Source organism: Lepidochelys olivacea (assembly GCF_965140295.1).
Source record: "Lepidochelys olivacea isolate rLepOli2 genome assembly, chromosome: 7".
Taxonomy (NCBI): Eukaryota; Metazoa; Chordata; order Testudines; family Cheloniidae; genus Lepidochelys; species Lepidochelys olivacea.
In genome coordinates, this window is record NC_140417.1 from 69,165,739 (window position 1) to 69,190,605 (window position 24,867).

The 24,867-nt window shown below is 42.5% G+C and overlaps 1 protein-coding gene across 3 annotated transcripts in view; it reads left to right on the plus strand.

The window, feature by feature from the left end:
* The window catches only part of TSPAN14 (tetraspanin 14), an 80,327-nt gene that overhangs the window by 17,666 nt on the left and 37,794 nt on the right, over nucleotides 1–24,867 (plus strand). For all 3 annotated transcript variants that reach the window (XM_084633403.1, XM_084633401.1, XM_084633402.1), the window contains one exon: nucleotides 18,645–18,742. In XM_084633403.1, coding sequence (XP_084489529.1) covers nucleotides 18,662–18,742 — 81 coding nt within the window. In that variant the 5' untranslated portion in view covers nucleotides 18,645–18,661. The remainder of the gene's footprint in view (nucleotides 1–18,644; nucleotides 18,743–24,867) is intronic.

A 24,867-nucleotide genomic window follows, 5' to 3' on the forward strand; every position in this document is an offset into this window, starting at 1 on the left:
AAGACCTACCCCAGCAATGCAGGGCACTAGAGACAGTGTTAACACAAACATGCGCAATATTGATGCGAGCGATTTAGGTGATGACTTGAAAACCCTTACAAGATGCATTTCAGCAGGATCAACCCCAAAGACTGTTCTGGAATATATATGCACAAATAAGATGACCACACTCTTTCCAAGTGCTTTTGTTGCTCTGCACATACTTTGAACACTTCCTGTAACAGTTGCCAGTGGAGAACGCAGCTTCTCCAAGCTGAAGTTAATAAAAACACATCTACGCTCCACGATGACACAGGAGAGGCTGGTCGGCCTTGCAACCTTCTCAATAGAACATGAGCTGGCCCAGACTGTGGACCTTCAGCAGGAAGCAGTTCAAATCTTTGCAGCCAAGAAGGCACGGAAAGCACCGCTTTGATTGATCAAAACGCTAAAAATGCCAGTATTTACTATGCAAAACAGAAAAGTTACATTTGCTGTTCAGGCGTTTGAAAGTTAAGTGTTACTTAAAATTTTTGAACAAGGCATTTTACGTTGTCAGTTCTCCTCTATTGGGGTAGGTAGCAGAGCAGTACCATGAGAGGAGTAGAACAGGAAGAAGGCAGAATTGAGATCTTTCAAAGTTTTGGCCCAAGCAAGGGGGAATGGGGGTGTCATTTGAGCTCCTGCCTCCGGTGCCAAAATGTTGTGGGCTGGCCCTGGTATGAGTGTTTTATTCTCAAAGCAGTCTTCTAAAATTAAATAACTCTTGGAAAGCCTTTAGCCTGAGTTGTTGACTCCACATGACAAGAAAATCATCATTTCAACAATTGTCATCTTACATTGGGTAAGGATTTGCTCAGGCATCATCAGTGATTGATTAATTTCCCATTAATATAAGTGCTGTTTACATTAGTAATTAGCCTAGCACCAAATGATTTTTCTGTATTTGTACATAAAACCTCTTACTAGTCATATAACAAAATCAGGCAGTTATGTGAAGGCTTGCATTTAGATACAAAATACTTGCAAATATACACATTAAAAGAATCTTATGCCATCATAAGCATTTGAGAACAAAGATTTTCTCCTTTAAGTGGAAAAATGAGTTGAACATAACCAGTATCTTCTATATATCACTTACCACCATAAATGTTCTCCAAGTTTAAAGAATGAAGAAGACTTTGGTGTGTGTATAGAAGAAATCAATGTCAATAAAGATGTTTCTAGAATACTTTGTGGGTTTAAGCTCAAGTTTTATTTTGGAGAAAAAAGGTGGTGGAGGAGGATTTGTTATAGACCTGCTTTTCCTCTGGGTTTATTATTCTGATACCACAACATTGCATTCTTTTCACAGGCAGATTTCTTCCAAATGTTTGTGATTTGTAGGCTTGATGTTTGCTTAGTCTAGAGAGAGAGAAAAGTATAAACCTGGAATTTCTCTGATTTTAGCTTTAAAGTTTTGTAACATAATAAGCTAACTATGTATATTGTCATATTTCCAAACATCCTGGCTATAACGTTCTTATGGCTGCATCTTGATATTTAGTGAAGGTAAATTTGTAACAACTTAATTTTTTTTAAGTTAAATTTTATTTTTGCATCAATATTAGGTCTTAGCCCCACAACTGCCACCATCTTGGTAGAAGGGGAGCTAAGCTTCTAGATAGTAAACTAGACATAAGCCATGTCTACACTACCCACCGGATCGGCAGGTAGGGATCGATCTATCGGGGATCGATTTATTGCGTCTAGTATAGACGCGATAAATTGATCCCCGATCACTCTGCCGTTGACTCCGGAACTCCTCCACGGCGAGAGGTGGAAGTGGAGTCAACGGGGGAGCAACCGCTGTCGATCCCACGCCGCGAGGACGCGAAGTAAGTGATTCTAAGTCTATCTAAGATACGTCTACTTCAGCTACGCTGTTCTTGTAGCTGAAGTTGCGTATCTTAAATCGATTTCCCCCCCCTCCCCCGCCCAGCGTAGACCAGGCCTGAGAGTAGTCATGAGGGCTTTAAATTAGCATCAGAAGGGGAGGGTGAGGAGGAAGAGGATAAACACAGGACATATGGTCAAATATAACTCTGGCAACAAATGAAGGGATGTAAAGAGAATAAATTCTTCAGTTGCCTATACACCAAAGCTAGAAGTCTGGGTGGTGAATAAGAATTAGAAATATTCATTTATGAAAAGAAATTTGATATGGTTGGTAGTACTGACTTGGTGGGGTGATTCACGTGATTAGAATGTTATAATAGGGTGACTCTAGTGGAAGACAGAGTGGGCTGAAGAGAAGGTGGGGTGGCACTCTATGGTATAGATACCTTTTAGCTGCTTTTGGGTTGCTCACAAACCTTCTATTGATAGGACATGTAATGCATATAGGTGGATTGGTTGTACTAATTCAGCTGAGGGGATAGGATATGCCTGTCATAAAATATCTATCTATGTTGCATTATCATAGGGGATTTCAATCTGGGGGACTTGACGAGGTCTCTTGCTGCCACTAGTAAAACTTCTTGGAGTGTCTCAAACTGATAATTGCAAATGGTACAAATTTATCATCTAACTTGAGCAATTCTATTATGAGACCTCATTCTGTCAAAGAAATGTGGACTGAAAACTGGTGGTTGCCTAGGTACAAATGATGCCAGTGTAACTTCATTTGCTGCATGCAGAGTGTAGTCCCAGCCAGTTACATAACCACCTCCCCCCCCCGTCCCCTTGGTGATTTTTAAAAAGCCAGTTTTCCAAAGCTGGAAATAATTATGAGCATAATTCAGTCGGAGGAGATATTGAATGATTGGAAATTAGTTAAGAATGCATTATGTCCCCCCACCCACAAATATATCCTCACTAAAAGGGGAGGTGATGACAGCAATCTAAATATAAGTAAATTGAAAAATGGCAAAGCTGATAGCAATGAATATAAATCAGCAGTTTAGGTGAAATATCTTTTAGCTTTCCTTATCAATTTTATGCATCAATGAAAAACTGTGGCTCGTAGGGTTAAGGACAATCAGGAGTACTTTAAATATATCAGGAACAAACTAAATCCTAGCAATGATATAGGTCCTATACTATAAAAGGATGGTAAAAATGTCAATTGTGATGGAGAAAAATATCTGTTCCGTATTTGGAAATCAAAAGGATGATGTATTCATCACTTACAGAGATCATATACTTTCCTTGGACTGTAACAAAGGAGGATGTTTCAATAGTAACCATTAAAGAGTTAAACACTTATAAAATATGTATGACTGAATAACTTGCACTGAAGGATTTTTTTTTTTTTTTTTAAATTGGCTCTGGAGCTCTCTGAACTGTGGGTGGTTGTGTTTAAACAAATCTTGAAACACTAGAAGGGCTCCAGAGGAATGGGGGAAGGGGGAAGTTTAACATTGTTCCCGTATTTAAGAGACCTGAGAAATTAACTATAAAACAGCTTTTATGACTCACATCTTAGGTAAAACCATGGAAAAACGGATATAGGACACAATTATAGAATCATAGAAATGTAGTGCTGCAAGGGACCCTGAGAAGTCCTCTAATGTCCTGTCCTGTCATGTTTCTCCTCTTTCTCCTTCCCTCCCCCACTCCCACTGAGCCAGGATTAAGTTAAAGCTAGACAAACTGGGGACTCTTTGGCCTATGTTATGCAGCAGGTCAGACTAGATGATTGTAATGGTCCCTTCCAGCCTTAAAATGTATGAATCTGTAAGTTGGTAACATGTATTAAGATTCTAATTATAAAGACCTAATAAACTATTAATGGATTGTGAGAATTACAACCCTCAAAGTACTTGAGGTTTTTATTACTGTCCACAGCTGTCTTCTGTTTGCCTTAGGTCAGTTACTAATTTTCCAAGTTTAGTTGTTTCCCTTTGCTGCTTCCAGCAGTTTTGTGTCGCGGAGTTAATGAACCCATGGTCAAAAATGATTTGTAGAACCTCTAAACAATGCACAATATTTAAACTTACTAAAAAGTAAATAGCAAATCTCTCGTGTGTGTGGTGGTTTTTTACAGGACTCTAAGTAATTTTCTAAATATGCACTAATTCCAAGAAGGTGAAATCCCATTGTAAACTACTAAGTCTTGCAAAGATCCTGCACATGTATTTTCCATTCCCAAAGGTGCCGTGAGTGTCCACTTTGCTATTTTAATGATAGGACCTAATTCCAGTCTCGTAGATCCACTGATTTTGAGTATCAGGAGTGACTTTGGTAGTATCCGAGCAGATTAAGGTCTGTATTTTATACTTAGTTCTGAACTTTTCACCTGCAGATCACAAAATGCATTACAAAGATGAGTAATGTTGGAAAGTTCACAACTATTTTCTTCTTTTTGAAAGTCAGTACTTACTGGTTTAGGCTCAAATTCCTTTTTGGACTCATTTCCTTTATGACCTTTCCTTCAGTTTATTTTCTAGGCATTCTTCTCCTCCTGCCCCAGGTGGACTCACAGAAATTTTTAATTGTTATGGTCGCTTCTGCTTCCAAACTCTCCCCCACTCTACCTCTGCAATTGTATTTTTGTGTTACCCGAAACTAGGTCAGAGATTCCGGCCTTTTTCGTTTGTGTATTATGTAAGGAAGCCTTTATGTATGTAGTACAGAAACCGATTGCTCCATTTACTCCTTTTATGCTTTAATGGAGTTGCAGCACCGTGGAACACAGTGAAGAATTAGGCCCCGTGCATCCAAGATGTACCCAGGTGGCAGATTTTGTTCCCATTTTCACCAGCTTGTTCTTCTTTTATTTTAATGTTGTTTGTACTGGATTTGTAACTTTTGCTCATTAATGTTACAGAAGTTCTAAAATGTTTAAGTGAATGTATAGGGTCAGTAAGTGGACAGTGTAAATATAACCTTTCAAAACTCTCACACTGTGAGCACCAGAGCACTCTTGTCCATAAGGTGTTATCTGTAACTTTGATCTGCAATGATTCCACCCACATTATTGTCCCACCTGAAATTTCTGCAGCACAGCTGGTATTTTTTAGTTTAAGGCATTTGCCTGTAAAGCCAAATTATCAATACAAAGTGAAGCAAGCTGCTATCTGCTGGCTTCCTTCCCTGATGCTCCATTTGGAAACTGGATTGATACGCCTGCTGCTGGCTTTCCTCCAGGAATCCCAAAACCTTTGGAATGCTAGGGATCCAATCCTTGACTTTCCTACTTCCAGTTTTGCCTCTGCTTCTCAAGTCTGTCTTCTCCCTCTTGCACCAATTCAGGAAGTTGAATGGGACTAATAACATGATTAAAGTTAGGCACATACTTAAATGCTTGGCTGAATCAGGGTCTTGTGATGTATATAGCTTGAGCTTAGTCCGCTAGATAAGCGTTGAGTAGTTCCAAAGACACACCAATGGGATGACTCTCCTGGATAAAGATACTCCTTGTGCATAAGTGTCTGCAGGACTGGTCCCTTAATCACTACTTTAGGAGTCCACTGAAACTTCACTGGAGGAGAATGATCTTATTTTAAAAACAAATGTACTCTTCTCTGTGCTCAAACCTTTAAGAATAATTAATAATAAAAAATACACAAACTTAAGCTGAGATCCCACAAGTATTTAAGCATGTCACTTTACTTTAATGGAACTGCTCCACGTGAGTACAGTTACTCATCTTTTAAATGTTTGCAAGATCAGTTCCTTTAAAATCCTTCAAGACCTAAATTTCTTCCCTGTGCAGAGATCTGTGGCATGAGTGTGAGAGAGAAAAGCATACAACCGAATGCCTTTCTTTAGACATTGTGTCTACAGACTCTGAAAGAAAACACATTAATTACTGGAGAGAGGAAAATTTACCAGTGCAAACTTGCTGGGAAAATGATTGGCTTCCAAATGCAGGACATTGCTATTTATTATGTAGGGAAATAAATCCATGTAAACATTAATTTAAAAAAAGTTCAAAGCTCAATAATTTTGGTCATGATGCATCTCCTTTAAAAAGCCTGGCAATATAAAAAATATTTGGAATGGGATTTCTTGGGGGGTCCTTATCAGAGCTGTAGAGAGTGCCTGGCTTGACAAGCCTTCCTCCTTGAAGGCCCTCAGTGTATCCACCTGCCAAGGAGGATGGATTGGAATTCCACTGGAAGCTTGTCACTGCTGCTCTGTAATCAACCATTGACGATTGCTGTTGAGGAGTCTGTTACTGGCTACATACAATTTACTTTCTGTGATGCCTGATGCTTGGTTCCTGACACCGAAAGAAATGAGATACATGCCTGCAGTTTCTAAGTCTCTCTTGACTACACTGTAAACAATTAGTCAGAACTCGAGTTAATCATTATTGTTAATGACTTCATCCTGACTGATGTGATTCATTTTTGTTGCAAGTTGCTGAGACTCTAGGAAGCATATTACTCTTTATTGCAGTATGTGGGTGTAACTTCAGTTGGAAAATCTTCTTGGTGTATGGGAGGTTCCAAAGACTCCCCCTGGAGGTCTTTGTCAAATTAAGCTCCACATGGAGAACTTGAATTCCTGATCTCTCCTGAACTTTCTGTACCCCAGTACTGTCACTGTTGAAGATTACATTGTCATCCCTATACATAATGGGTATTAGCTTTGACTTCCTTGCAGCCAGCCTGTGCCCATACCCTGCTGCTGCTTCCTCCACAATATTTCTAAGATTCAACTTTTTTCTCTTTCAAGGCAGTTAAAATTCCTCATCCAGTACTTCATCATCTACTGGCTTGACTTCTTTGTGAATTGTGCCTTTCTGAATACCTGTATTGGGTCCCCCTTCTCCACTACACGAACTCGTGTGCTCCTTTTAAAGTCTCTGCATAACTTTGTCCCTCCTGCTCCGTGACCATCTGTTGGTTTATGTGAAAGAGTTTGGTTTCTGTCTAGTTCCTAGAGGAGAGAGGTCCCTGTCATAGAATATTCCATGAGACCTGGTTGTAAGAGGCACTGTAGTTGGTCTCAGTAAATAGTATAGTCATGGAGCTTGAATTCCCCTCTATCCAGTATGATGGGCTCACTGGTGATGTCTGGGAGACTGCACTGCTACTGCTCATGTTGAACTTGTTCTGTGGAAAAATGGAGGACCCAGACCTTCAGAACGGCACTGATGATCAAAACAAAAATTCCAGAAGTCACTTAGCAAAGATATTGTCTGTCATTTCCACTAACTTCAGGAATCCTAGAACAATTCTCAGCCCCTATTTTCTAGTCAAGCCACCATGTTAGAAATGGTTGTACATTGCATGACTATAGAATTATAGTTTGAAGTTGCCTGTCCCACTGCATTCTCAGGTTCCGTGATCCAGATCTCCCTTTCTTGTAGCTTACTCAACACTAAATGCTTCATCTGTCTCTCAGAAGTGAGCAGAACTTCCTCCACACTGTCACATCACAGCTGAAGTAAATGCATGTCCATAAGGAAAGAATCCTTGAGCCATTTCACTCCAGCATCAGCCAGAGCTCTTGGGAAAGTGACTGTTCAGTGACTCATAGGTGCATGTCCTCAGATTTACCTGATACTGTACTTGATGATTCACACTCTCTTCTATTGAAAGAATCAACAGCTCTTAGATTTTCCCTTTACCTCACAGTAAGAGGGGTTATGGTGTTTGTTGCAGCCTTGGGAGGGTCCCTCAGGTTTTTCTTTTCTTTGTACAGCTCATCAGCTATCTCCATTGGATCTGGGTGCTGCACACAACAGCTCGTAGAACCATCACTGCACCTGGTCTGCCCGATGGAATATTTGGAGGATACTAATGGGGAGGAGAGAAATATCAGTGAACTGGTGTCCTTCTTTGTAGAGAGAACTGGCAAAAAGTGCTATGAAATGTAATACTGGGAGCAAGGTGAATAACACCTAAATAAATAAACCATTAACCAAAATAATCAATCTTTTATATTGGATTTTTTTATTTTGCTTAAATGTCTTTCCAAAAATCTTTTTTTAAAATCTGAACTTAACATTTACACCTTAGCATATTTTGTCACAAAATATTTCAATAAATAAGCATGCTGCATCCATGCATGTGTCAAAAACTTTGAGTTTGAAAGCTGCTTCTTTAGATAAAGAGAAAATCGGAAGGGCGGGGGAAGGACCATTTAACTTGAGATTAACCCTTTTAAATATGGCACAATAAGTCATGTACTGTGCTACGGGCTTCTTTTGTTTAATACAAATACATTTTATATACTGTTTTGTGTGTTAATTAAATTCTAATTACCACCCTAATGCAGCTTGCCACAAATCATGAGCAGAAAGTTAATTATCTAGTGAATAAGTGATGTCCTTCACCATTTTCTAATATACTAAAAATGTACAATTCGCTTAATCTTTTGAGATTCTGATGTAATTGCTTAAATGTGTATAGTTATGGAGTACCCTCATAAGTAGCAAAAAGATGTATCCCGTCTAGTATTATGGCTCTATTTAGTTCTAATGGTTATATCAACCAGTGAGAGTGCACTTTTCCATTTGTACTTCAGTTATTTTCTAAAGAAAAGTTGATTTGAATTCAGTGATTTTTAAATGGAGACTTTCCACTTGGTGTTTTAAATTGCCTTGATTTTAATGTACCCTGACAAGATAAGAAAAGGGTAATTCTGTATTGGGATAGTTTGCTTTCACAAAAGCTTACCATAGTTGGCACCTCTAAATAGACATTAACCTGTCAGCTTCAAGCCTTCAGCTGGACAGGTGGTAAATCACATGCTGCCAGATCAAAAAAAAAAAAAATTAGCTTGTTATACTGTAAAAAATAACAAGCTAGAACAATACAGTGTGGATGAAATTATGGAAGTAACTAGCATGCCAAAAGATTTGACAGGATGTTTTTCACTCCCAATAGTTCAATGTTTTGTTACCAACAGCCTTGTAACCTTCTTGAAACACTGCTCTGCTCTCTGATTGTTTTGATTTTACAAAAACAATGAGGAGTCCGCTGGCATCTTAAAGACCAACAGATTTATTTGGGCATAAGTTTTCATGGGTAAAAAACCCCACTTTTTAGCTACATGTGAAGAAATATGCCCAAATAAATCTGTTAGCCTTTAAGGTGCCACCGGACTCCTCGTTGTTTTTGTGGATTCAGACTAAAACGGCTACCCCTCTGATACTTGATTTTACGGTTTGTTGCTTTACTAGCTAGCTTTGTGGACCTGCTAACACATGTCTAACGCTTGACCTAATGTATTAGTTTACTAGGTGGAGCCTTCGTTTCCCCACCCCAGCCCCCCATTTCCATATCTGCTCTGGTTTTTACCTGCGTTTGTGCTGGGATCGTTTTAAAAACACTGGATCAGATCTGCAGCTGATGTACGTTGACTTAAATCTGCCTTGCTCCATTAACACTAGCTGAGGCTCTGGTCCATTCTTTTCAATGCTTTTGCAGAAAAATTGCAGTCTTTTTGGAAATCTGTAACATTTCCATTCCCTTTCTCTGTTTTTAAAGCCATTTCATAGGTAATAGATATGGGAAAGGCCTGTCCAGTTTAGAAACAACAAGGAGTCCGGTGGTCCCTTAAAGATTAACAGATTTATTTGGGCATAAGCTTTTGTGGGTAAAAAAACACTACTTCAGTGGTTTTTTACCCATGAAAGCTTATGCCCAAATAAAATCTGTTAATCTTTAAGGTGCCACCGGACTCCTTGTTGTTTTTGTGGATTCAGACTAAAACGGCTATCCCTCTGATACTTGTCCTGTTTGCTTTGCATGTGCTGCAAGGGTTAAAAATCTATGGGCAGTGAATAATATCACAATTATAAAAACTTTAGGATCCTTGCACTTTGTAGATAACCGTGTAATCTGTGGGTTTGGAACTGTCTGACTGGAAACTGCAGCAGTCTTTTGCTGAATGGTTATATCTTTCATCAGTGCAGCTGTGAGCTGAAATGATATGTCTTTAAAAAGCTAGCAGTATCCCTCTGTATTAGTTCTCTGAAAGAAATTCCCATTGCTATAAGTGGGAAATAACTGTTGGCTGAGTGAGTCCGTGTAACTCCATATAGAAGAATAAGATATACTGCAGGGAAAGCTGATGATTACCACCTAGATATCATTTTATATCTCTTCAAAGCACTTCACAATACTAATTAGCTAATCAATGAAACCTATGAGGTAAGCTAATATTACTAACCACGTGTCTTATTTGTAGTCTGGCAACTGACACTTCTGAGCATCTCCTACACTAAGAAACATACCAAGGGGAAGAGACTAAGTGACCTGTTCAAGTGCATGTAGCCAGTCCTTTTGCAGAATTAGGAATAAAGTTTGGGATGGGAGTTGGACGTGCTTTAAAGTGGCTTGTGTAGTCGAGGCACAGGGCTGGGAGAGCTCTTAAAACCCACAAACCAAACCCACCACAATGTGAGGCATAGCTACTAGCGCTGGGAGCACAGTTTACACTGGTGCTTTACAGCGCTGAAATTTGCAGCGCTTGGGGGTGTTTTTTCACACCCCGAGCGAAAAAGTTGCAGCGCTGTAAATTGCTGGTGTAGACAAGCCCTCAGTTGCCTAGAACATGTTGCCTCTCCATACAGCATTGCTGCTATAACAGCAGTGTGTATCTCAATGGAAAGAACCAAGATACCATCTCTGTCACTTTTTCCTCCCCTTCCCCCTCTCAAAAAAGTGGTAATAGGCCAAATCCTGACCTTAATTTAGGTGGGAGTAAGGGGCACAGAAGCCCTTTACCTCTCTATTTTCAGGACTCCAGCTCTGAAGATAGGTCCCACATTTCTGCTAAAGAGGATGGAGAACTCCAAAGAACTCCATTCTGTTGTCCTTTCTCCTTTCAGGAAGTTGTCATTCAGTTTTGCAGTAATTCTTGCACAGCTGTCTGCTCCCACATGCTTCCCTACCCCTTCCTGGAAGTCATCCCTGTGGAGGAGGGAATTTTTTGGGGGTGCAGGGTGTGCTGCCCTTCCTGCTCCCTAGCCACCTATGTGGGAGGACAAGGTGGGTGAGAAAATTTTGTTTCTTGGACCAACTTCTGTTGGTGAAAGAGATGAGCTTTTGAGCCACACAGAGTTCTTCAGGTCTGGGAAAGGCATTCAGTGCATCACCACTGAATAAAAGGTGGAACAGATTGTTCAGCAATGTGGAAGGAGACATTCATCCTGGCTGACAGCTCAGAAGGGGAACTGTGTGTGTTTCTGCTATGGTGCCCCTTTTAAGGATCTCCATTGCAGGCACATTGTCTTGGAGATCCACTCTACCTCCTGAAGAGGGGAGATGGCTTGTAGTAGTGTGGCTTGATCAAGTGTGAATCCCCTGGCATCATGTGATACTGTAGCATTCCTCATTACCTACACAGCGACACTCCTCCAGGGCAGGCAGTTGGTTCGTCATGGCTGGGCAGCTGACCAATGGAAGGGGAAGTAGGGAGAAGTGTGTTACCAGTCCTAGAGAGGTCAAGATGATTAGGCAGTTGGGACCCCTGCTTGTCAGTAAGGATGTGGGAGAAGCTGATATTCCTGTAGTGGGCTTTTCACTGAAGTTAAGGCCTGAACAATCAACGTAGGTCTGAGAAACAGTGAGGGGAGGAAGCCAGGCAGAAAATAAGATCTCGAACTGGGGGGACGGGGCAGACTCCTTCAATGGCTTGGCTATCTTTTTTTTTTTTTTTGTTTCAATTGCGTTTTAGGACTGTTAACTTGCTGGGGTTTTTTGTTTTTGTTTCCCCCCCCCCCCGGATTCTCCTGGTCTACTAGCTCAGAGGCAAGATACCCTGGTTATATAACTGTCTATTTGCAGCTTGATACTTAATATAATTCCTCAAGGATCGGTTTTGAGACCTATCTTATTTAATCTTTTTATTACTAACCTCGGCACAAAAAGTGGGGGTGCGCTAATAAAGTTTGCGGATGATACAAAGTTGGGAGGTATTGCCAATTTAGAGGAGGACAGGGCTATCCTACAGGAGGATCTGGATGACCTTGTAAACTGGAGTAATAATAATAGGATGAAATTTAATAGTGAGAAGTGTAAGGTCATGCATTTAGGGATTAATAACAAGAATTTTAGTTATAAACTGGGGGCGCATCAATTAGAAGTAACGGAGGAGGAGAAGGACCTTGGAGTATTGGTTGATCATAGGATGACTATGAGCCGCCAATGTGATATGGCTGTGAAAAAAGCCAATGTGGTCTTGGGATGCATCAAGTGAGATATTTCCAGTAGAGACAAGGAGGTTTTAGTACCGTTATACAAGGCACTGGTGAGACCTCACCTGGAATACTGTATGCAGTTCTGGTCTCCCATGTTTAAGAAGGACGAATTCAAACTGGAACAGGTACAGAGAAGGGCTACTAGGATGATCCGAGGAATGGATAACTTGCCTTATGAAAGGAGACTCAAGGAGCTTGGCTTGTTTGGCCTAACTAAAAGAAGGTTGAGGGGAGATATGATTGCTCTCTGTAAATATATCAGAGGGATAAATACCGGAGAGGGAGAGGAATCATTTAAGCTCAGTACCAATGTGGACACAAGAACAAATGGGTATAAATTGGTCATTGGGAAGTTTAGACTTGAAATTAGACGAAGGTTTCTAACCATCAGAGGAGTGAAGTTTTGGAATAGCCTTCCAAGGGAAGCAGTGGAGGCAAAAGATCTATCTGGCTTTAAGATTAAACTTGATAAGTTTATGGAGGAGATGGTATGATGGGATAACATGGTTTTGGTAATTGAATATTCACGGTAAATAGGCCCAATGGCCTGTGATAGGATGTTAGATGGGGTGGAATCTGAGTTACTCAGGAAAGAATTTTCTGTTAGTATCTGGCAGGTGAATCTTGCCCATATGCTCAGGGTTTAGCTGATCGCCATATTTTGGGGTCAGGAAGGAATTTTCCTCCAGGGCAGATTGGAAGAGGCCCTGGAGATTTTTCGCCTTCCTCTGTAGCACGGGGCACGGGTCACTTGCTGGAGGATTCTCTGCTCCTTGAAATCTTTAAACCACGATTTGAGGACTTCAAAAGCTCAAACATAGGGGTGAGGTTTTTTGAGGAGTGGTGGGTGAAATTCTGTGGCCTGCATTGTGCAGGCGGTCAGACTAGATGATCATTATGGTCCCTTCTGACCTAAATATCTATGAATAATTAATTGAAATACTCTGCGACCACACACACCCCACATGAACCAGGGAGACTCTCACCCTTGTTTCTTTGTGTGCATCAGCTTAGTTATGTCTAAACTACAGACCTTACAGCCGTACCACTGCAGTTGTAAGCTCTTGTGTGTAGCTGCTCTATGCTGGCTGGAGAGAGCTCTCCTGCCAGCATAATTAAGCCACCCCCAGTGAGCGGCTGTAGCTATGTCGCTGGGAGAGCCTCTCCCACTGACATAGCGCTGTCCACACCAGCACTTCTGTTGGTCCAGGATGTGGTGTGTGTTTTTTTTTGTTTTTTGACACCCGTGACCGACAGAAGTGCTAATCTTGGGCCACCCTTTTTTTTGCGCTTTGTGGACATGTCTGTCTGCTCAGTTTCCATTTGGGCTTTGCTGTTTCTGGTAAACAGTCTCTTGCAGGTCCTGTGATAGGGTGTGGCTGTGAGCTTTCCCCCAGAATACATCATGGAAAATCATGTTGCAATGCTAGAGCATGAGAAGGGGAACCCGATTCTAACAAGGTACAAGGACGTGGAGAAACAGGCCCAGGAACTGCAACTAACAAGTAGCAAAACACTGAAGCTGATGCTGCAGAACGTAAACTGAAAGAGTGTGGGTGGGCCGGACAGCCCTGTAATCCTGCTTAGCAGCCTTAGATCCTACTTTTAGCTCTAATAGGAATAATACTGTCAGATGGTGTTGGGTCTTCTCAAGCTGATGGGGTCTGTCATAGTTAGAGATAGCTGCTGCTTTTTCACCCCTCTCTGTCCTCTCAGAGTGCACCCTTCTAAGATTTTGCACTTCTTGACTGTACTACTCAGCTGCAAGTCTTCCGTTCAGGAGGCATGACCAGGCAGCTTTCTAAAAGTATTGTTTTAATGATAGAAACACAGCCCAGTATGGGTAAGAGATTTGCCCACAGACTGTTTTAAAGTCTTCTCTCTCACCCTATTTTTACCATCCTTCTTGGAAGGTTAAGGAGGCTCACTGGCTTCAGGGCCTGTGTCTCTGTGCTTGCTGACAACTCTCACCCCTCTCTAGGGTTAAAGTATTTCAGTCCCTTTCAGTCCGGCCTGCTCTGTATCTGGGCAAATCAAGCTTTATAATTTCAGCTGGTACCTGTAAGTATCATCTTCGCCGTTTAACAGCACAGACATTGTTTCCTAACCTTCTGCCTTGTTTACCAGGAAGCGTTTGTAGCTGGAGCTGTTGTTACCTGCCAGCTATTATCCTGAACCTCCAGGTGCCCACAGTAAACCCTTCAGTATATGTATACAATAAACATTTCCCATGGGTTGCTCACTTACAGTCAGGGGCGTGTGCAGGAATTTAAATGTGATCACTTTTGTAGGGGGCACATTCTGTGCCTCTGCCGCAGCCCTGGGGTTGAAGGAGCTCACTCTCCCCACTGCAGCCCTGGGCCAGAAGAGTTCTGCCCCTACCCATTACTGGGGAGCCCATGCCCCTACTTGCCCCCCCACCTTGTGCAGGCTCCTGCTTACAGTATTTGTAAATTAATACAGATCAGTCCTTCAGTGGCCATTGAAAAGGTTTGTATTCACATCAGAGTGGAGACCACTGAGTTCAGTAGTTAGTAAATAACTTCTAAAAACAGAGGATCTATCTCATTAATCTATAAAGCCTTATATGGCCACACAATACTGAGGAATGTGTGGTGGTAGTTGTTTTTTTTATTTAGGGGGGCGGGGCAGACTCCTGCAGCCAAGAATGTACTGGAATTATTCTTTCATTTGCTAAAATGTGTGCTCTCTTTCTTTGTGTCAAGGGGAATTATCATAAAGTTGTGCTGAGGGTCCGATCTATTGCGAAAAGGGAAATTGAAATGTACTTTCATTCATGTGCCTTTGACCTTGGAGGCCTGAATTAGGTGCTACCGCTCTCTATATTTTTAAAAGAATAAAGGTCATTCACCCATTTCTGAGCACAAGTGAACACATTGTCATGCAATACAAGAACCAGAGATGTCTTTTATTTTAAACCAAAAAAAAAAACCCCACCGCATTTGGACAATTCTTTTGTCATAGCTACTGGTATTGTGTAGCAACAGTATCCCATTCTCTCTCTCTCTCTCATTTTTCTTGTTTTAACATTTTTATAGTGCCTAAGGGCTAACCAGCAGTGGGGCTCCATTGTGTTAGGAAATGTCAGAGTAGCAGACTGTTCATTCCTGAAGTGCTTAAAATCTAAATGGACAAGACAGTCACAGGTGCAGGAAGGGGTAGAACGCACTAGCAGAATGAACAGTATGATAAGAGGGGATCAGCTAAAGGGGAAAGGAAGTTAGGCCGATATGGAGTGAAGAGACTCTGAGGGAGGGCTGCAGCAAACAGCCAGTCAAAGAAAGTTCAATCAAAACCGATCCTTTGCATTTGGAGAACAGTTTACCAAGGTCCCTGCTTTGGCTGCTTCTACCCTCTACTGCCTGGAGTCCCTGGCTTGCTCCTATCTGTAATTTTGACACTACCTGGTGTCCCCAGTTTGTGAGTTGGGGGGTCTCCCCAGCACACTGCTGGGGGAAGGGGTGGTCCCAGATGGGCCCCACTTTACCACTTTCCCCCCACACTGCAGTATTCCCAGCTTTGGCTGTTTCCTCCCTGCTGTCAGTCCCATACGTCGAGGTGGGAGTTGATAAGCACTCAGTGGAATAGATTTTCAAAAGCCCTCTACAGTGGCCTAATTCTCTGCTCACATTGAAGTCCAGTAAAAATCCCACTGACTTCAAAAGCAGAGGAGTTAGCCTAATAAAGAACCGTTTTGCAAAGCCCAACCAGTATATTTTGAGTGAATTGATCCCTGGAGAAGGAAAGACCTGATTATCAATAATGAGATTTGTCCACTGTTCATAAATGAAATGACCAGAGTCCATATCTCATCATTTTACCTTCTAGTTTCCATTATGAGCTTCTGCTGATAAGTGAAAGGGCATGCTGGCTGGAATAACTTAATGAGAAAAGGGGGGAATTGGTCCAACAGCATGGAGGTTGATTTTGGCTCTCTTATGCCTTCTCTCTCTCCAAAATAAACCTCCCAAGGTCCTCAGCAATATGAACTTAATTTTGAGTTCAATGTTTTGATGTTAAGAGATGCTTCTCTGGATGAAATAATGTTAGTTAGCAGTACCTGTACTTGCTGCCCGGCTATTTAGAGTTCTAGGTATAGCCCGATATAAGTAAATCTTATTTCCCATAATCCTGAGGTAGATAATGAATCTCCTAATTAGGATTTGTGTTTGAATTAATGGAAATTTCCCAAAAGCTGTGAGAGGAACATCACAAAGGGATGCTGGATGCGGAATATGTCAGTGAGTAAGCATGGGATGAGAATCTTTGATCTGTTTTCTAAATAGGCAGAAACCACCAAACGCAGCTGGTTGTCAGGAAAACCGCAGAGGCCCAAAAGTGACTACCAGGTGATGTCTGGGGAAGTCAAGACCAGATCTGAGACCACTTAATTTCCTTCCGAGAGACATGCATCTTGGATACTCCACACATGGAACCCCATGGGCAAAGCATAATCCTATCTTCTCCCTAGGGGCTTGGTTTGGAATTACTCTCCTTTTTGCAGCCAAAAGTTTGTGCTTGGTGCTGAGTTTCAAGTTCATGGCAACTTGATATGAGCCAGGGTTTGGTTAGGAATCTTAAAAACAGACTTGGTGGCAGTATTCCATCATGCTGCTGGAAACTTTTAGCAATGCCGTTTTGAAAACTAAAAGAGGTAGTCTTATGTAAAATGAGAGATTCTTCAAAATAGATAATAGTTGGGTTTTTTGGGTGGGGGTGTCAAGGGGTGGAATGATTTTTATAGTGAATCTGTATGACAAACCTATCCATCATCCTACTGAATTTCTTGTTACAACCAAGAATACAAGACAACTTTGTGCTAGACCATTCTGTGATGCCGCAGTGAGATACCAAAGCGTAATTATTAGAGAAGTGCTTAATTAAGTATGAGGGCCCTATTCACCCACTTGTCGTGCACAGCTTGTGACCCCAGCCACAGCATAGGGGATGGAAGATCAGTAGCTGCTCACCCTGAATTCCCCCCCTGCAAAGAAGTGAGCAGATGGGTTGGGGGTTAGAAGTAGCTCAGGAGCTGTCCTTTCTCTACACCTCCTTCCAGATGGCCAGCTGACATGCAGGAGTATGCTCTGCTGTAAAAAGAGTTGAAATAACTTGCTTGCTCTCCAGCTCAAAAGGGGAGGAATTGTGGTTGAATCTGCTTCTGGGACTACAGCGCTATGTGCCCCCGCCTTATTCTATAAAGTTACAGTCTAGCCCTATCAGGCTGGTGCTGTGGATGTCTGTTTCCCCCCACCTTCCCTTTTTGCATCCAGTGAAGTGAGCTGTAGCTCACTAAAGCTTTTGCTCAAGTAAATTGGTTAGTCTCTAAGGTGCCACGAGTACTCCTTTTCTTTTTACACCGTTTAATGTAATTTCACAACAAACATCTTGTCTCATTTCCTTATTTGGGGTAGAACCATTTGAAAAATCTTATTATGCTCTATTAAAATTTTATTGCTAAGCTTCTACTAAAATCCCCTGGGAGGGAAACCCTTGATTTAAAGGCATGATTAGAGGGTTGAATTGTGGGAATGGTGTTAACCCCTCTCCTGCCCAGTTCTCAGAGTGACAGACCAACTGGTATTAGCTGGTGGGCCTTTCCCACACACTGGCCTCTTCGGGACTTCTTCAGCATAACAGCTTTCAGCTGGGAGGTTTGTGGGTTTGGTTTTCTATATGGGGCATTCTGCTGCATTCCTGTAGAGAGATGGGTTTGGCATAATGCCCTGGAAGGCTTCAGTTTTTTGAAACATTGAGCAACTCCAGTGGCTGATGCTTACCTTCTTCAAATATGAGAAGCACAGAAAGCAGAACTCTGCAATGCCCATCAGATCAAAGCTTTTGTAACTGCATGACTTGTGATCTAAATAAAACCAATTATGCAAATTTGATGCAGTATAGGAAGATTAAAAATATCACAGTGCTACAATCTGTCACAGCCTAACAGAAGCTCCCACTGCACCATTCTTTCTCAGTTACTTAAAGCTGTGTCTTCTCCATCTCACTGCGTACCACCACATTTACCATCACACCTTAAGTCCAACAGGCATGGTGGTAAAAGGACAAGCAGCCTGTTTGCAAAGTCCAAGTCCCTGCATGTGCATGGAGTGTCTTGGGCCAAGGGGGGCACAAAAGGGGTTGTCTGTTTAATGTAGAGCCTGAATGCATCAATGTACGTCTTCTGGGTTTAACTCTAACTGTATAGTCAGTTTTGTGTATCTCTCTCAGATGGCAACAGGCAGAGAGAGAACTAGTTAAAAACTAGAAAATATTGTAAAGCCACAAGAATTGGCAGCGGGACTTGGTGTCAGGTGTGGTTTTTGAAATTTCACTGAATATCTTTTTGAAATTGACTAGATTTCAAGTTACAGTAATTCTTTTAATATAAACTTTTGGAATAGCGACTTTACTTTTTCTGAAGTAGAAGAAAGCTCACATTAAACGTCTGAATTTTTAGACTGAACTTTTTTTTCCTCTCTCTCTTCTTCCTCCTCTGCAGATATTGCTCTATAGAAGATGCACTATTACCGATACTCTAACCCGGAAATCAGCTGTTGGTATAAATATCTGCTTTTCAGCTACAACATCATCTTCTGGGTGAGTACAAGGCCAAAACTCTCCTTCTGTATTATGAGGTCCTCAGCCTGGGACTTGTCTCCCTGAAATTATGTCCTTCAGCACGTGCATAATACTCACAGAGAAAGTGAACGTCATGGACTTGGATGGAGGCTTTTGTGATATGTCCAAGCATGACTGAAACCTTCAAACTCATTTCATTTCCAACTTAAATTGGAGGCAGGCAAATGTCCAGATGTTTGGATTTGTCTTGTTGGTTGCAGCATGTCTGTAGGCTCAATCCGGTACAATAATAAAGAAAAATGTGGTCCTTGCTCCAGTGAGTTGACAGTTTACGTTAGAAAAACAATGTAGATGCACAATATAGAAGTTGATCGTCTAGTCTCAGAAGCTTGGATGTCCATGTGAATTATGGATGGCTCCTGGCAGAGACATCCAGGTATATGGACTGATTCAGATGCCTCTCCAGTCGGAATCTTTTGGGTATGGAAATAGCCTTTCCTGGGCACTGTATCTCTTCTGTCCTGCTTCAGGCTGGAACCAGGAAGCACTGGGTGTGTGTGTGTGTGTTTGTTTGAAGAATAGTTTCGCGGGAAGTTATCCAAGATCTTCTGAACATCAAAAAAGTTAATTTTCCTTTGCGTAGTATCACTTTGGACGCTCCATTTCAGATGTGCGTGCACCTCTCGAGCCCTGTGGGGATGCTGGTCGGGCATCACCTAAAATGGAGCACCCATAGGGACACTACTCGAAGAAGAAGTTGTTACTCACCTTGTGCAGTAACTCTCTCTGGTTCTTTTGAGATGTGTTCCTATGGGTGCTCCACTACTGCCCTCCTTCCCCTCTCCTTCAGACTGTGTTCTTTCTTTAGACATTCAGATAAAGAAGGAACTGTCCGCACAGCTCTGTATCCCCTCTGTGTGTGACATGAGATTGTAAAGAGTACATGCACAGGGCAAATGGATAGCAATGGAAAAATCTCTGATCGAGGGCTCGAGAGGCATACGCGTAACCCACACACCTCCTGGGTGTGGTGTTCTGTCCCATCTAGTGGCATCGAGACCTCTTAGAGAGAAAAAATGAGTCTGCTCTACAGTCTTAGGTAACAGCCAGTTGGCTTTTAGCTCATGCTGTAGAGGCTCATGCACTAAGCTCCAGAGGTCCCGGGTTCAATTCCGCCCACCAACAATGCGAGTCTGTCGGCATTACATATGCACACCTGAAGTGGAGCTCCCATAGGGACACCCCTCTCAAAGAACCACCATTACTGCACAGGCAAATAACCTCTGGTTATCTTGGTCTGAGCTGGTTCTTATGACTTCTGAACTATTGGCCTGACCCTAACTTAAACAGGATCAGTAAAAGGGGTACAGAAAATGGTATCCACCCATTCTTGTTACTTTATACTATGTGCATATTAAATTAGGCTTATGTTCATTAACTATCTTGGCCTTTCAACATCTGTGCATGCAAGGTGAGGAGATGCTTTCTGAACCAGAAGTTTAATAAAGACCTCAAAATGGCCATGATGCTAAACTGTGCGATGTCTGATGTGTATTGCTGTCCTTCAGACAATGCAATCGGAATACTGGCATAAACAATGCAAGTGTCACTTATCCTTCTCATAGACAGCTTGGGCCAAAATGACCACTAATGAAAACAGGTGCAAAGTGGAGCTGCCCCTTTGCTAATATCATTTACAGTGATACATGCAGCTGGTCTAATATGTTGACTCTGCAGTGTAGCTAATCAAAACTTTACTGGAGCAAACTTAAGGGCTGGAGTTTTCAGGGGAAGACATGAAAGTGACTTTTTTTTCCCCCTTCATAAAACTTGATACCACGATACCAAGAATATAAATTGACATTTCTGTTAAAGCCAGTGGTGCCATATTGACTTACACAAGCTGGGGATCTGGCTATAAAGGAAGCTGCTCTCACTGGTGACCATCCTTGTTTAGTACGCCGTATCCTTAGCCGAAGGCAAGTTGTTTTAATGAAAACCGGGACCTCTAAACTGAGATACTGTAGATGATAGCTCACAATGAAGCAAGTAATGTGGAAAAAGGAGATGGAAATATCCCCTGCTGGAGAATCAGTTTTCCTTTATAGCATTATGATATTCCTAACCTTCTGTAGTAGGCTTGTCAAATCCTTTTGTTTTTGTAACTTGACAGTAAGAATATACAGCACTTGGAAAGGGTCAGAAGTCCCTGATGTTTCCGCAAGACTATCAAAGATCTAGAACTGGTCTTTTATAGCCACTCAGTTTTCCCTCTCATTCTACGATGTTCCATCCTTTTTTATCACTTTTTTTTTTCTTCATAAAGGATAGAATGACCTTTTTTCTTTATCCCTCTGTTCCCAACCTTTCTAAAAACTGATAGTGATCTTAACTGTTCCTTTTTCTTACCTCTTGGCTTTCAGTTTGCCTTGTTGCTCACTGGAATGAGAGCTGATTCTGAGAGAAGAAAGAGCAAAAATTTTGCAAAGGCTCTTTGCTAAAGAGTGATAAAGGGGCAGAGAACTTGAGTATTATGGTTTTGAGCTACAGCTTTTTCCCTCCCCCCTCCGGATCGCTGTTTAATGTTTCCAGTACTGAATTTAATCATAGGGTTGTAATTTTGAAGAGATATTAGATGAGTCTTTGCACCTTTCCAATTTAATGTTTTGGGACTTGCATTAAAAACTGTGTCCAGAGTGTGCTGGTAAACGATTGTACCTGGGGCTCAGACCTCCTTGATAAGATACAATAGGGGGACCTATCTGCTGCATAAGAGGCTATTTAAATTGGGGGTGCGTGCACACACCCACCCACCCCTTGGAAGTACCTCTCTCCGCTGACCTGGCAGTCTGTTGCATGAGGTCAGGAGTAAAGTGGTTGGTTGGGAGGGTCAGGCTGTACTTTGACAGTGACTTCAGGACTTTGCTTCCCTCTGTGGAGGAAGGCTGGAATTGGAGAAAAGTATAGGCACTTTCACAAGCCTATCTCAGCCATTTACAGTACTGTGTTACAGTGATCATGGAAGGAGCTTGTCTCTGTCTTGCGTAATACTGCACACACCCACAGCATTTTTCTTGAAGTATCTCAAAGGAAAAGGTTGCAAGGTATATCTGAAAGGTTCTTAACAACATATCTGAATGGGGTAATAACTTCTTTAGTTAGTCCTGAGATTCCTTCCTACATACTCACCCTTTGTTAGTACACTACATGTCTAGAGGGAGGGGTAAGATCGAAGACACTCTCTACTGCAAAATATAAAATGTACAGGAGAATAATAGGCCAAATTATACCTGTCCCTGCACAATATTGCTATAGGGGAAAGGCCCTGAAAGCACAGATGCAGAGGGCAACCGTAATCTCTCTGAGCATAAATGCAATGGGGAAAAGGGGTTTACCAGTGTTGCCATGAGAGTTGAACATCCTCCAGGCTCCTATCTAGGCAGGGCCGGCTCCAGACACCAGCTTTCCAAGCAGGTGCCTGAGGCAGCATTCCCAATGGGGTGGCAGTCCGTGTCCCATGGCGGCTTTTGGGCGGCACCTCCGCCGCTCTTCTGGGCGCGGTGGCAATTCGGCGGCGACTGCTTGGGACAGCAAAATTGGCAGAGCTGCCCCTGAATCTGGGTGGGGGCAAGTTCAGGACCCTGACTCTCGTGTCCACTAGTTAGTGCTGGTAAGCAGCACTGGGATATAGCACAAGCCACACTTTACACAGGTGTAGAAACTGGTTAAGATAAGCACACTCCTCCAGCACACACAGGGTGTCCAACTTTCTAAGTCCAGAAAACCAAACACGCTTGCCCCGCCCCATCCCCCGCTCACTGCATCCCCCACTCCCTTCATTGCTTGCTCTCCCCCACCCCCTCTCACATGCTCATTTTCACTGCAAGGTCCAAACGTATATATTTATTGTTTTGACAGATGTATCTTTGCTAAGTTCCAGTTTTATTTGTTACTGGATGCTAGAGCTGGCAGCAAAATAGTCAAAAAGGGTCATTTTTAAAAAAAAATTTCAAAGGTTTTCATGATTCCCCCCCCCCTTTCAATTTTCTTTTGCAACGAACTCCATGGTTTTTGTTCACTAAAGTTGTTGTAATTTGTGTGTAGAATTAGGACCACACGTGATCATAGCGGCAATGGGTCCATTACAGGCCCAATCCTGAAGCCCAGACCCAAATCCATAGACTACAACCACAGAAATGCATACCAGTCCAGATAATGATATAAATAAATCTGTAGCAACTGACTCCCACATCTACACGTAGGTACACATGTATATTCATGTGTACACATCTAGCATGCATGAACACATTTACTTCCACATTTTTTAATATTACAATTGTTGTTTAGTGCCTAGAGACCCCTACTAAGATCAGGGCTCCAGGGCGGCAAGCTAGACGTACTGGCCAAACTGGACAGTATCTACGTAAAAGAATAAATGGACACAAATCAGACATCAAGCATTATAACATTCAAAAACCAGTCAGAGAACACTTCAATCTCTTTGGTCACTCGATTACAGACCTAAAAGTGGCAATTCTTCAACAACAAAACTTCAAAACCAGACTCCAATGAGAGACTGCTGAATTGGAATTAATTTGCCAACTAGATACAATTAATTTAGCTTGAATAAAGACTGGGAGTGGATGGGTCATTACACAAAGTAAAAACTATTTTCCCTTGTTTATTACCGCCCCCCCCCCCCCGCCCACACACACACTGTTCCTCACATGTTCTTGTGAACTGCTGGCAATGGCCCACCTTGATTATCACTATAAAAGGGTTTTTTCTCTCTCTCCTGCTGGTAATAGCTCACCTTACCTGATCACTCTCCTTACCATGTGTATGGTAACACCCATTGTTTCATGTTCTCTGTGTATATAAATCTTCCCACTGTATTTTCCACTGCCTGCATCCGATGAAGCGAGGTGTAGCTCACGAAAGCTTATGCTCAAATAAATTGGTTAGTCTCTAAGGTGCCACAAGTACTCCTTTTCTTTTTGCGGATACAGACTAACACGGCTGCTACTCTGAACCATAAAAAAAAGTCTGCAACAAAGTTTATAATGTAGCTAGACAAAGATGGGGAGAAACGTATGATACATTGGCTCTTCTGCAATTACTAGTCAACAACAGTCACTTTTTAAGAACCCTTTTTTTTAAAAACTTGTTATGAAATGAATACACATCTATTTTATGTCATCAATTTTGTTTTGTGCGGAAGCCAACAAAAAGACGAAAAGTCAGGCTGCAAATTTTATTCACACAGGTGTAAACACATGCGGCAATACACACATCTCCCTACTCCGACACAGTCTCTTACACACATACAATGCATGCACACACTTGCACACACTTGCCTACACAGAGACACTTTTTCATACGCTTTTCCAGGGGCTGCCTAAATCACCCAGCTGGGAAAGGAGGCGGGTGAGCTGAAGGGGAAAAGATGAGGGTGGTGGAGGAGAGAGGATGGGGAGGGAAAGAGGCCAAGGATGAGAGCAGGATGGGGGTGAGAGGGGGCAGTGAAGAAGAGAGGAGGGGTGTGGAGGTGGGTGGGGATGCAGGGGGAGGCAGAAGGCTACAGGAGCATGAGGATGTGGGGGAAACGGGTGTATAGGGACATAATGGGAGTGCAGCAGTGTTTGGAGGTGAATGGGATGCAGGGCTGTGGGGGGTGAGGGACATGTGGCGAGGATGGGTGGGAGAGCACTGCAAGGGGTATGGGGCTGGGATGGGTAGGTGTGGGGGGCAGGACAGGATGGGACAGTGGAGGGATGCAGTGATGGGGATAGCAGTGTGGGGGGGTTAGGGAGGGGTGCGGGTGCAACCCCATTCCCAGCACTTGGAGACCGGGGTACACGTACCTCAAACTCCTGGGTGCTGGTGATGGGGCAACAGACAGACCGACCGCAGTTCGCCGCATGGCACGCACTGCAGCTCAAGCCTAGCCACGTGAGGAGAGTGAGGAGAAGAGGGCTGGGCAGCAGTGGGAGAGGCACGTGCTGCCTGCTGAGCACTTGTGAGTCGTGCTCATGCTAGTTCCTCCCCTGCCCTGACCTGAACCAGCCAATGGAAACTACACTAGGGGAGGGACAGCACGAAGACCCCCCTGGCTGCCCCTAAGGCTAGGAGCCGGACATGCC